This window comes from Empidonax traillii, unplaced genomic scaffold (genome assembly GCF_003031625.1).
Source record: "Empidonax traillii isolate 1590-97213 ecotype Southwest subspecies unplaced genomic scaffold, ASM303162v1 scaffold15:size5535645, whole genome shotgun sequence".
NCBI classification, from domain to species: domain Eukaryota; kingdom Metazoa; phylum Chordata; class Aves; order Passeriformes; family Tyrannidae; genus Empidonax; species Empidonax traillii.
This window is the reverse complement of record NW_020955208.1, coordinates 147,043-159,221: the sequence shown is the minus strand read 5'-3', so window position 1 is coordinate 159,221 and position 12,179 is coordinate 147,043. Positions and strand designations below refer to the sequence as shown.

Sequence of the window (12,179 nt, the reverse complement as noted above, 5' to 3'; positions counted from 1 at the left end):
GGCAGCAGAAGAAAGAGGCCAGCCAAGCTTGTTTGATAGCTTTATTGCTTCTGTGATATGACTGAATTGACGTGACATAAGCCGGCTTGGAGGAGCCTGCAAGACTCTTGCCCTCCCTGCCTAGAGGGGAAATTAAAAAAAAAAAAACAACGCAGAAACTAAAAACTAATTTTAAAAACTCATTGAGTTCTTGCATCTCAGCTTGGTACAGTACCGGCAAACCCACTGGCCTTTGCGAGTCCCTGTGCAGGCTGTGAGAGAAGCCAGAGCCCAGAGGAGCTGGGTAATGGCCATAAAGGGTCTCCTGCACTGAAGTACACGTCTCTAATACTGCTCAGACCCACCAGTGCCACACTGGTGCTGGTGGAGCTCGGCATGGTGGCTGCCCCACTGCCAGGCACTCTGGAAGCCCTTGCCCGTGCCCGGTGCTGCCCATACCCAGCCTGACTGCCCCTGTTTGACACAAATGGCCCTGTCCTGACACCCTCCACCCCTGCTCCCAGCAGTGCCCACACCGAGGGGCAGCACAGCATGGCCAGGCAGGACCTCCCCACTGCTCCCTCCGAGGAAAGGAGGTCCTGGAAGCCCAGAGACACTGGGCTGAGAGACGTGGGATTGGATCCCACTGTTGCCTCGTGCTCCCTGGCCACGGTGCTTCCCTTTGGCACGTGTGAGCTTGAGGCCACAGCACAGCCAGCCTCAAACGGGGCGAGCTGGTGGCAGGAGCCTGACACCAGCGTGGTCAGCCTGAGCTCACAGTGTGGTCAGCGCAGCAGTGGCAGCTCTCTGGCAGCCCCCTCCCCTGGAGCAGCATGTGTTGGCTGCCCAGCAGCTCCACATATCTGCCCTCTGCACTAGTCAGAGCAACACCCACTGTGGGCTCCCGGCCTCCCTGCGTGTCCCCGGGCAGGTTCCCCGCCACCCGAGCGGCCTTTCTGCACTGCAGCGCATCAGAGGCACCAGGCAACCCCGCTCTATATTTAGGCTGTGGAGAATTCCCCTGGGCTCTCCCTTCCGATCTGACAAGGTGAGTCACTGCGAGGGAGAGGCCAAGACTCACATCCGTCCCACTGACCGTGCTCTGACCTGAGCTGGCAGGACTGCAGCGTCTCAGAGAACGGGAGGTGGCTGCAGGTGCACACGGGGAGGCAGCCAAAGGAACGGCATCCAGGAGTGAAACCCAGTGCTGCACGCTGTTCCATCACCCAGCCGTGGGGCTGCTTTGTGCTGTTAGTGAGCTGGAGGGGAGTCTTGGCCCCCAAACACTCTTTCCTTCTACTTGCAGGGGGTTCTGAGCCACCACAGTCACCCTGGGCCATGCCCTCAACTAGTCAGCCTGGGCATTTCTACCTGGAGACTCCCACCAAGGTGGAGGGAAGGGCTTGGAATCATCTGCCTGGCCTGTAGGATCAAATTCCCATCAGGACCTGTCCCTGGTCGTGGTGGAGAGCTGGGATGACAGGAAGGCTGAGCAGTAGGTGTCAACACTTTCCAATCCACAACCTCAGCCAGGTCCAGCCCAAGCATCCCCACTGCCAGCATGACTGGGACTCTACAGATGACAGTCCTGGGTCTAGGCTGACACACAGAAACTGCAAAGGGAGTGTCACCAGGTGAGAGCCAGGGAAATCCCATCCCCTGTGCTCCTTGAGAAGGAAAAAGAAACCGGGGAAGACTTCACAGGAGTATCTGCCACAGCATATGCTCAAAAACCTGCTGGAAACCTCACAGAGCATCCTGGTGGGAGGCACGTCCCTGGGGGAGCAGGGACTACCTGGCTGGGAGGGCAGAGGGATGGGAAGGGACAGGGAAAGGGGAGAATGCCAGAAGAGACACAATCCTTGAGCTGCTCCCAGATGACAAAGCAAGCAGCAGCCACAGCCAGAAGCTGGACAGGACTTGCCCCTGAGTAAACTCCTTGGCTACAGGCACAGCATGCAGGAAAGGTTCCTGAGGCATGCATCCCACACTGGTCTGTAAGCAGCACTCAAGCCCCATGTCCTGAGATCTTCCTCTGCCTGCAGCCTGGTCTCAAACCATTCTGTACAGTCTGCTCCTCTGCCCCACACCTGCCCCACATCTGCCTGCCCTTCCTGCACACCCCCTCGAGGGTCTCAGCTCCAAAGTCACAGCCCCCCACAAGTCAGCAGGGGAAGAGGCAGCTCACAGTAAGACAGACTACAATCCTTGGGTTGTATCGCGTGCAGTGCCAGGACCACGAGCCCAACCTGCATCCCTTTGGGATCCCCTTCTGCTGACCTCAGCGCTGGCTGGCTGCATGCTGGACACCCAGGTACTTGGACAGTGCCTGTGGGCGCAGCCCAGCCTGCTCCAGGCCAGGAGAGCACAGGAGCCAATTTCCACCTGTAACCATTCATTCCCTTGGCGATCCCCCTTCTGCCCACACCCTCCCAGTGGAGGAGACCACCCTGCTGTGCTCACGCTTGGCCACGTTGCTCAGTTTATTCCAGCTCCTCTGAAATACGTATACAAATCAAATGTGCAAATACTGCGCCCTGGGACCAAGGAAGGATGTGCTCCTGAGAGCAGGAGGAGCAGCAGTGCTAGAGCAGCACGGGAGGAGCTTGGAACTGGTGTGAGCAGGGGCCGAGCGGAGGGTGAGGGTTCCCATGAGGCTCCATCCTCACTGAGGTCACATGTTGCTTAAACAGGGAACATGATCGGGTCTGGAACATAAAGCAAACATCTTCAGCGGTCTGCTCTCAAAATGTAAAGCTTGAGATCTCCGCTCAAGATCTGACCTCCTTCCAAAGAGCAAACTACTCCCCTCCCACACAAAAGCAAAGCGAGATGCTGTCCAGAAACAGTGACACCAATGTGCACAGACTCCACGGGGGCCCTGCACAGCAGGCACAAACCAAGAGGCCCGAAAGCCTTGAGCACAACGAGGCAGGCTCCCCCACACCGTGACAGGCAGGAAGGTGGGGAGGGTCTGCTGGAGCAGGAGAAAGCCATCAGCTCCCCCCTCCACCTCAGGGTCAGGGCAGAGGCAGAGCAAATGGCCGTGAAAAGCACAGCCAAGTCGACGGCTGCTGCTGCTGTTGCCACCTCTGTGGAGGAAGCAAGGAAAAAAATGCAGAAAAACAAACCCATGCTCATCTCCATTCAGAAGCTCCAAGTGGAGAATGAGAGGAAGCCATTATTCTCCCTTTGAATTATAGCAGCACCAACAACACTGAAGTTTTGGATGGATTTGTTTTCCTGGGGAAAGGTCTGAGGCTGGTGACAATGCAGATGGAGCATGAAGAGGCCGGGTTTTTCGCAGGGCTGTGCACAAGCAGACTTTGCCTTGTACCTTGGTATTTCTAGTATGGTTCCAGCAGAGTCTTTTAAAAAATAATACTTTGTACATTCAGGCATTGCTGCCTTGGGGCAGCATCACCTCCCATTTGGCACAAATCATTTTATTCACAAATCTTTCTTCTCTCTCCTGAGTCTTTCCTGTCTAATTCAGGATGCAGAAGATTTGTCTGCAATGCAGAGTTCAAGAACTGTCCACTTAGTCCCTTGCCCACCTCCTGCCAGCTCTAGGCCTGGAGGTGGCAGATGCAGCCCTCGTGCAGACTGGCAATGCAAGAGGGTCTTCCCAGAGCACCTGGGCATCTCTGTGTGTCTTCAGTGAGGTGGGATTCTTGCAGGGGGCTGCCAGTGCCTGCTCCCAGAGCTGCTGCAGCGTTTGTCTTCATCTCCTCCCCTGGAGGCAGTGGCTGCAGCCACTCAAATCCCACTGGTTAGGTCAGTGATGACTCGGGCTTTCACCAGCTTCCTCAGAAACTCCTTCTCCCGCTGGATGTTGTGCGTCCAAGACTGGAAGGAAACGGGAGAGACACAAGGTCAGCAGCTACCCTGGCCAACATGCTCCTGTCCCTTGGGTTGTGGGAGACTCCATCTGGGCCAAGGCAGAGGCTTCTGCCAAGGAAAAAGACCCTGCTGCAGCCCAGAAGAGCCCCTGCAGACCAAGGGACTTCTCTTATCTAGAGCTGATACACTTGCAGGGCCAGACCTGTGTAGCTTAACGGTGAAGATTTTTTTGGCATGGTGAGGTCTGGGACACCCAGGTCCCTTGGGCAGATGTAGCAGGTTACAGTGCCCTCCCAGGCTATCTTACATGAGTCCAATAGTGGCAGCAGAGCTGGCAGAGAACGTGGTGGCAGGACATGTTGTGCCCATCACACACAGCTCCCTGCCAAGGGAGGTCTCTGGGAATGCATAGTGGTACATGCAGCTGAAAAGCCCAAGGACCAGCCCCATTAAATCTGCCTCTTGCCTCTGCTGGCCCTGCCACCAAGAAATCACATGCTAAAGGTTACACTAATACAATATAAAGGGTGAAATGGCCACATCTCCCAGCAGGGACTTCAAAGCAGTGACTCCTACAGCTGGTGTCAGCCCACCCAGACGTGTTCCCTGCAGCAGTTTCAGCAGGGACCACAGCATCTGCCATCACTCCCCAGCACTGGAACTACTGAAGCACTTAATGATGGCAGTAAGTGGTTTGTCTCTCTGTAGAGACAAAGGCAGAACAGGGAAAAGCAACTTTCCCCTAAATCTCCCAACAGGGTAAGAATCCCAGTAAATGATGCCGGGGCTCCAGCACAGTGCTCTGGTCAGCAGGTAATCTGAGCCCTAAATACGATGTGGACCATGACAAAATCACTCTGCAGGAGCCTCTCTGAAACGGCCTCAAACCAACAAAGCACCAGCCCCGTGAGCCCACTGAGGGCACTCTGTCATAGGTACTGAAATTCAACTTACCCACTGCAGAATTGTGGGCACCTGCCTGCAAAGCACTGGTTGCACACATCATGCACAACGTCCACGTGGCTCTCCTGTCATCTGCTGCTTGTCCTGCCCTGTCCTGTCTGGGACAGGCAGGTCTCAGCCCTGACTGCTGTGTGGCACTGGCAGCTCCAGTCACAGTGTGCATGCAGCAGGTTGCCAGAAGGTCCAAGGGACTGAAGGTCCCTCTCTGGATCTCCAGCACTATTTGGAAATACCTCTCTTGCTGCTACTGTGCATTTAAAAACCCCTTCCATCCCCTCAGTGCACAGGAATGATGACAATTACAGCTGCTTAAGAAAGTTCAGGCAGGTGTTACCTTGTAACCTGTGTTCAAAAGAAGTCTTTGACTTCCTCTGCTTCCAGTGACACTGTTACCTGAACCCTCCAAAGGGTACAGGACCACACTGGTAAACTGTGCTGGTGCTCTTTGGGACTCTGTAAATGTAGAAGACCCCATCTCTAAGCTGAGAAGATGCTGCCCAGAAACAACTCAGAGCTTCTGGCACTGAGAAGCAAGGTGGCTTGTAAGAGGAAAAAAGCATCATTTCCAGAAAGCAGCACTGGGAATGATGGTGGTGCAGAGCAGAGGGAGCTGGGAGAGCAGGGCTAAGCGCGGTTGTCACTCGGAGCCAGAGAGCCAGGATCCCCCAGAGTGCTGGAAACAGTCCCACACGTGGAATGTCAGCTGGGGGTTCAGGGTTTGGCCCCTGCCATGCACCAGTGCCTCTTCTGCCTACACAGCCCCTTGCTAGGAAGGCTCAGCACCAGCAGAGGCAGCCAAGTGTGCGGGTGTGCTCCTGCCAACAGGCAGCCAGCAGCTGTCACGCTGGGACACCAGGTCTCGACGCGTTCACTTACATCTGGCCGGGCCTGCCGCTCGAACCTGCCTGGAGCACCGGGAGCCTGATGTGCCTGATACGTCACAGCACGACCTGAGCCCTCCTTCATGCCTTTCAGCCTCATCAAACAGCATGAGAAGCCAACTGCCTTCGGTCAGGACAACCTGTTTGTGTTCCTCGTACAGACGGGAACTGGGGAAGCAGACACTTCCAGGCAAACTCAACCCACCACCTGAAACGTCACCTCAGGCCACGTGCAAGTGCCTTATCTGATGGCAGGAGGAAGTCTGCTTTGTGAAAAGTGTAAGTGGAGCAGGAATTTAAGTACAGGAGGTGGGTAATAAAACTTTGAGTGATACAATTGCAGTCTCTCTACGTCTAGGTCTGGCCCCAGCACTGACTGCAAAAACGCTGGCAAGACCTACCGACCTCTGGTTGTTCTGGCATCCAGGCTGCTCTGTTCCCTGGGCACTGCCACTAACTCCTTGTTCCAAGCAAAGTCACATGAAAGGGAATTCAGCCTCCCAGCAGAACCATGGATCTTACTGATGTCTGCATCAGTACTCTCAAATGTACATGTGGTTCATGTAAACCCGCAGAGAAAGAGGTTCCCTGGTGAGGACAAGCTTTCATCCCTCCTGAAGAGCAGCATCAGGGCACTCAGTGCAGTGCTGCTCCCCCCTTGTCCAACAGCAAGGCAGGCAGGAGGGATGAGGCATGTCTTCAACACCAGCTCTGGTTACTGATTACAGGAGAGGGACTCACTCACCCCACTGACAGACAGAGCTAATCAGGCAAAGGAAGCTGCATTCCAGCACTAGCAGCAGCAGAGGGGAGAGGAGCCAGAGCAGTTTTCTCAAAGTTGGCAGAAAGACAAGCACCTTGGTCCCACTGCCCCAGCAGGAAAAGGCAACAAAATACCCTCTAAAACCTCGCAGCTTTTGGGGTGTATACACTCTAAATAGCACCCTGGGTAGCACACACGACCAGCACAAAACTCCAGCTCTTCTCCTGTCAATCTGAACCTCCCAGATGGTAATGGAGCAGCTTGGAGCATTCACTGCCACCACCACCTTCTCGTCCCTGCACATCACCACTACTGCAACCTGGCAGACTGGCCCTGCCCTCTCCCTTCCTCTGCTGCTCGAAACCGGTGCAGCTTCCACTTGTGCAAACAAACAGGCTGCTTGCCTGAGCTCACAGCAGGAACATCACAAGAGGCTCCAGAACCTCTCCTGTTCTCTGGGGATCACGCTAGGATTTCCTGTCCCATGGGTCTCTCTCTGAGTAGTGGATGTTGGCTCTTTCCAGTGGAGAGAGAAGCAGCAGGAGGAGAGTTGCTCTGCAAGCACAGGCACTGTTCTGGCTGTTGATCCCGGGGAGGTGGCAGTGGGTCTGAGCGCTTGGTCACAGTTATTAGATGAAAATTCATCATCAGTTAAAGCCACCTTTCAGTATTATGCAAATACAGCAGCCCCAGACCACCTGTCCTTTTTATCTTTACAGTTCCACAAGGGAGCACAAAACATCATCTGCCGCTTGAAGAGAAGCCAAGCAGAATATTTTAAGTCTAAGGAAACGTTTCAGAGACCAACCCAGGAGGAAGGTAAGCTCCCCGTCTGTAATCAATTACAATCGGGGAATGCCTCAGCTTCAGACCACATTAGTCTTATCAACCATGCTGCAATTAAAACACAGGAAGGCTAAATTAGAGAGAGTGAAGTCAAGGAGGAATGCGTTCACGAAAAATAGCAAGCTGTAAAGCAGGAGGTTTCTCAGTTCTGTTACATCCTCCGTGTTTCTGCAAGTCAGCAGCACTTCTCCCTGAAAACCTGCACAGAAACCAAAGCAGCAGCAAGAACTGCTACTTCAGTGGTAACAGTTGGTTTCCAGTCTCCACCAGCGCTAACTTATCTTTGCCTTTAACCTTCACTGCCTTGTCTCTAGAGCTGCTTAATCTTCATGATTGTTCCTCACCCGCACCCTTGCTCTGGTCCCAACATGGTGACCACGCGCACCTGGTGTTTTATGGACACCCCTGAGCTGCAGTTTCACCTCCCACTGCACCCCCCGTGACACCAGCGCCCTGCCTTGTTCAGCTCCTGTTTCCCCCTTCTCTCCCAGTCCATTGCCTGCCCCAGAGCTGTATTCATCTTTTTTTCACAGTATCAGTCTGGCAGCCTGAATTATCCTGTGATTTATTTGTACCTACCTAAGCACTTTCCTCCTCTGCTAAATGATGCTATCCCAGCTTAGAGCCAAAATGTCTGTTATTGCCCCAAACAGTATGACCTTCCATTCATATCCTTTAGGTTTCATGCCACCCAGCTTACTCCTGTTCTCAAGGTGCTCATGGTCTTCCTGGATGGTATTTTGATCCTCCCTTGTATTGACCACACCTGGTTTTGTCTCATCACAAATTCCACTTGCACACCGTTGCTTTCTGTGCCAAAAATCATTAAAGCAAACACTAAGCATGACTTCCCATGGAGGAACTCCCAGCTGTCCTTTCAGTGCTGCTTTTTGTGTTCTCTTTTAGAGAGACTATTCACATACAGGTGTTGCACCAAACTGTGGCTTCTGAAGCTTAACTAATAATATCTCACACAGCACAGTATCACATGCTTAACTTAACTTCTGACAGACTGGGCTACTACACTTCCTCTGTCCCAAGAATGATTTTTTTTTTTTTAATCAAATAAAGATATTAAATTAGTTTTTGTAACCTGCCTTTGGTAAATCCACGTTGTGTTTGCTTTCAGGATTTAATTATTCTTTCATTTAAACTCCACTCTGAAGTTCTGAATAGTACCTCTGAGGTAAGAGGTCTGAATTTGACAGGATTATTTTCCCTTGCTCCCATCCCCCCCAAAAAAAAGAAGGGAAAAAGAAGTATTATGTCCACTACAAGCTAATCCTGTGGAACCACATGTAACCTGATAGATTTATTGGGGACCTTTTCCTCTGGACTTGCAGCTTAATTGGTTCAAAGTGGAATAGAGATCTCCTGGGTTCTCACACCTAGTGCATTAGCTTCAACAGCTTTTGCCTTTCACTGCTGACCCAGTAGTTTTCTTTTCCTGTGAACTTCTCACCATAAGCCACTCTTCCTCTCACATTCATCATATCACCCTGATGGAGGTAATATATATATATATATTCATGTGGCTCCTACTTTAATCCTTCTGCTTCCTTCACTTCCCTGAATGCCTGCCCTGGTAATTCTTTCCTTGTTTCCTCATTATTTGTTTGTCAGTGAGACTGTCCAGTATTCATTTCTTTTCCTTTGCAAGATCTAATTGAACTCGACTTTTGCCAGTTTCCACTTTATCTCTGTTCTTTCCAGCCATCAGGAGCGAAGTCTCCTGATGCTCTTCCTCACTCCTCTATTACTTCCAACACCACTTGGAAGCAGTTCTTTATGAAGACAGGTCTACAGCCTTTTTCTGCCAGTTCCCCCCTTGCTGCAAGTATGAATTTGCAGATAACTATTGTACTTTCACAAACAAGATTTCAAGTTTACAATGAGTTCATGAGCTCTTCAGTGCATCTGCTTTCAGGAGCCCATTCTGCCAGGCTAGGCCCAAATTCAGAGAGGTCAGAGTCTGCATGTGTGTCCCAATTTCACTGAGCACCCCGCCAGCACTGCCGAGTCTATATACAGCCCTGCTTATCGAGCTGCCTCCCTTTGGAAGCAAAATCCGAGTTATTGAGTCATATCATCCCTTCTGTTGCCCTTCCACTTAATTTAACCATGAAGGCACTTGATCAAAGGCAATTTCCTAAAATGTCCCTCTGCAAGGGGGCACAGCTGTGAAAGGCCAACAGCTCTTCTTGTGCCCTCAAGGTCGGTGACAAGAGCCGTGCTAGCCACTGTGTCTGAGAACAGCTTGGCTCTCCTCCTGACAGTCATACTGGCTCGTACTGTACATCCATGACAGTGCCATTCCTGGTGGCACCCAGCACCCCTACAGACATCTGCATTCAATTCTGGGGTCAGCAGCTGGGCTCTACCACACCCCTGTAGGTTTTCCACTTTCTTTTCCTACAAAAACATTGTCCAAACCCTAATTCCATTTTTGTCCATCCTACAGCTGTACCTTCCTTGCCGCTGTTAGTGCACAGTGACACTGCAAGTGTTACCGTACTTCTGCCCTACTGAACAAGGCAATACCTGTGCTCTGGTCGTGACTGCTATTCCAACAACCTTTTCCACGTTTCTCTTACACAGACACACGGTCCCCACGCGCAGGAGCAGCATGTGAGGCCTTCGCCCAGCCAAAACGCTGTCAAACAGGTGGCTTTGAAACAAAGGCAAAAACGCATAAACCTCATCAGTCATCACCGCCGGCCCCAAGAAAAAGCACTGCCCTTTCAGAGGTCCCCGTGCCCCAGCCCCCTAACCTCCCCCTCCAAAGCTGACCTCCATTTCAGCCCGCACCACTCCTTGCACTGCAATCGCAATTCATCAGCCGGGCTCGAACAGCCGTGTTTTCAGTCTATAAATCACCAGGCCAGACATCTGCCCGGCTTTCAAAGGAGTTTTGTTCTTCTTGCTGGCTACCGCAAACTTTAAGGTACTCGGGGGCCTGAAGCAGCCCGACCACCCCCTCCCAAGCAACTTGCGTTGATTTGAAATGCAAAAGCCGGCTTCACAGAGAGAGCCCAGATGATGATAAAGCACCATTGTTTGTGCCTTTACGGGTCGGGACTCCAAACTTGATGTTTGTGGATTATTCTGAGAGGTAGCTGCTGCTGGGGAGAGACAGAGACAAAGCTGCATGCTGCAGGCCACCTCCCCTGGCCCTTCTGACAGCCCTTACACAGGCTGAATGAGAACTGTTACAAGACAGTGTCCTCCAGCATCCCACAAAGACCTGCTGGGGAAGCGGAGCCAAGGATCAGAAAGAAGCCATCAAAGGCGGCCGCCCACCACCCCCCTGGGTCAGGCAGCGAGTCATGAGGTGCTGGGCACAGCTGTATCAAAGGAGCTGACACCTCCAACGCCGGGGCTGGTGCTTGATCTGCTCCTCCAGGAAAAAGGAGATCAGTCAGCAGCTCTGCTGCGGGACACAAATGCCACAGACAGGCTCTGGATGGGTAAGGGCGGCTTTTAATCATGCGTTCGCCATTTTTAGCAACCACAAGTGCAAGAAGACAGCTCCCTGTGTGGCATCGAGGTGATTCCTTGCTCACATTCTTGCTCCTGGAAGAAATGACCAGGAGATCGAAGCTCACCTCTGGACCGAGAAGCTGGACAAGGCTGTGTGCTGGAGCAGGGCACATGGAAGAGGGATGCTGGGAGCCAGTCCTGTGCTTCATTCCCATGATTTAGCACAGCCCCCTGCTCTCTCAGTTTCATAAGCTCCTTAAGGGTCTGTTTTTACTATTCTAAACAGCCACTTTCCCATCCTTAAATAATTTCTATTTCACTCTATTTTAAAATTATTCCTTTCTCCTCACCACCATTTCCATGTTTCCTCTGCTATGTTCCCAGTGGGTCTGACACTTCTACATTAATAGAAGACAGTGACCTGTGATAAAAATACACTTTTATGGAGTGCAGGAAGCATTACAGGACCTGAGCAAGAAATAAAAATACAATAAAGTATATGAAAATCCAACTCCGATGGATTCATTGCCACAAAAACAGAAACAAGTTAGCAGACACCTTGGCAAAGACTCAAATCATTTTCTGTACAGCACTCATGGAAGCAGGCAAGGGTCAAAAGCTGTTGCAAAGTTATTTGGAAAAGGGAGAATAGTAACTGAACGGAGATGACACAGTTGGACATTCTGTATTTTGTAAGTTAAAACAACGAGAGGGAGATCAGAGCTGAAAAATCACCTGTGAGGGTTTATACAACAGCACTGGGTCTATTGGGCAGGAGCATCCCAGTAACAGATCAGAGAAGAGCAGGCTGTCTCCATACCACCCAGAAACCCCCCGCTGAAGTGCGGGCCAGGGACTCTGCACCCTCAGCCATGATGGGGAGAAGATGACAGAGGAGGGGAGAAGGTGCTGGGCAGCAGAGCTGGCATCCAGGGGCTGATCTGCAGTGCAAGCTTTGATCTTCCAGCTCACAGCCCGAAACTCAAAGCACTGCACTGGTGTGCTTCCAGCTCTCCAGGTCACACTTGGAACAGGAAAGGGTCTTTTCCACCAGCTCTGCCTTGACATACCCCAGCCAGAGTACACTGAGATATGCAGGACAGAAGGTAAAGAAGCCATCCAGGGCTGAACTGGAGAAATTTACTCTCATGAGCATCCACAAGCACAGGATGTGTGTTTGCAGCCGTACTGCTGACCTGAGTCCAAAGACCATACACTTCCTCTTGACTAGTAACAGTGATGAAGCTCCAGAGCATCTGCCTCCTTGCAGAGCCTTTTCCTTTGGGGCAGGAAATGCCTGCTTAGCCCTCAGGAATCGGAGATCCTGGAAGAGTCAGTGTAGGCAGCTGCCTTTTGTGGTAGCAAGACCAGCACAATCTTGGACCTTGAGGGCTTTTACTCCTGCTGGGAAAAGCAAAGGCTAT

General features: G+C 51.9%; 1 protein-coding gene across 4 annotated transcripts in view; it reads right to left on the bottom strand.

The window, feature by feature from the left end:
• Window positions 1–3,404: 3,404 nt before the first annotated feature.
• Window positions 3,405–12,179, bottom strand: part of ST3GAL3 (ST3 beta-galactoside alpha-2,3-sialyltransferase 3) — a 131,516-nt gene continuing 122,741 nt past the window's right edge. For all 4 annotated transcript variants that reach the window (XM_027892547.1, XM_027892559.1, XM_027892555.1 and 1 more), the window contains one exon: window positions 3,405–3,828. In XM_027892547.1, the coding sequence (XP_027748348.1) occupies window positions 3,739–3,828 (90 nt within the window). In that variant the 3' untranslated portion in view covers window positions 3,405–3,738. The remainder of the gene's footprint in view (window positions 3,829–12,179) is intronic.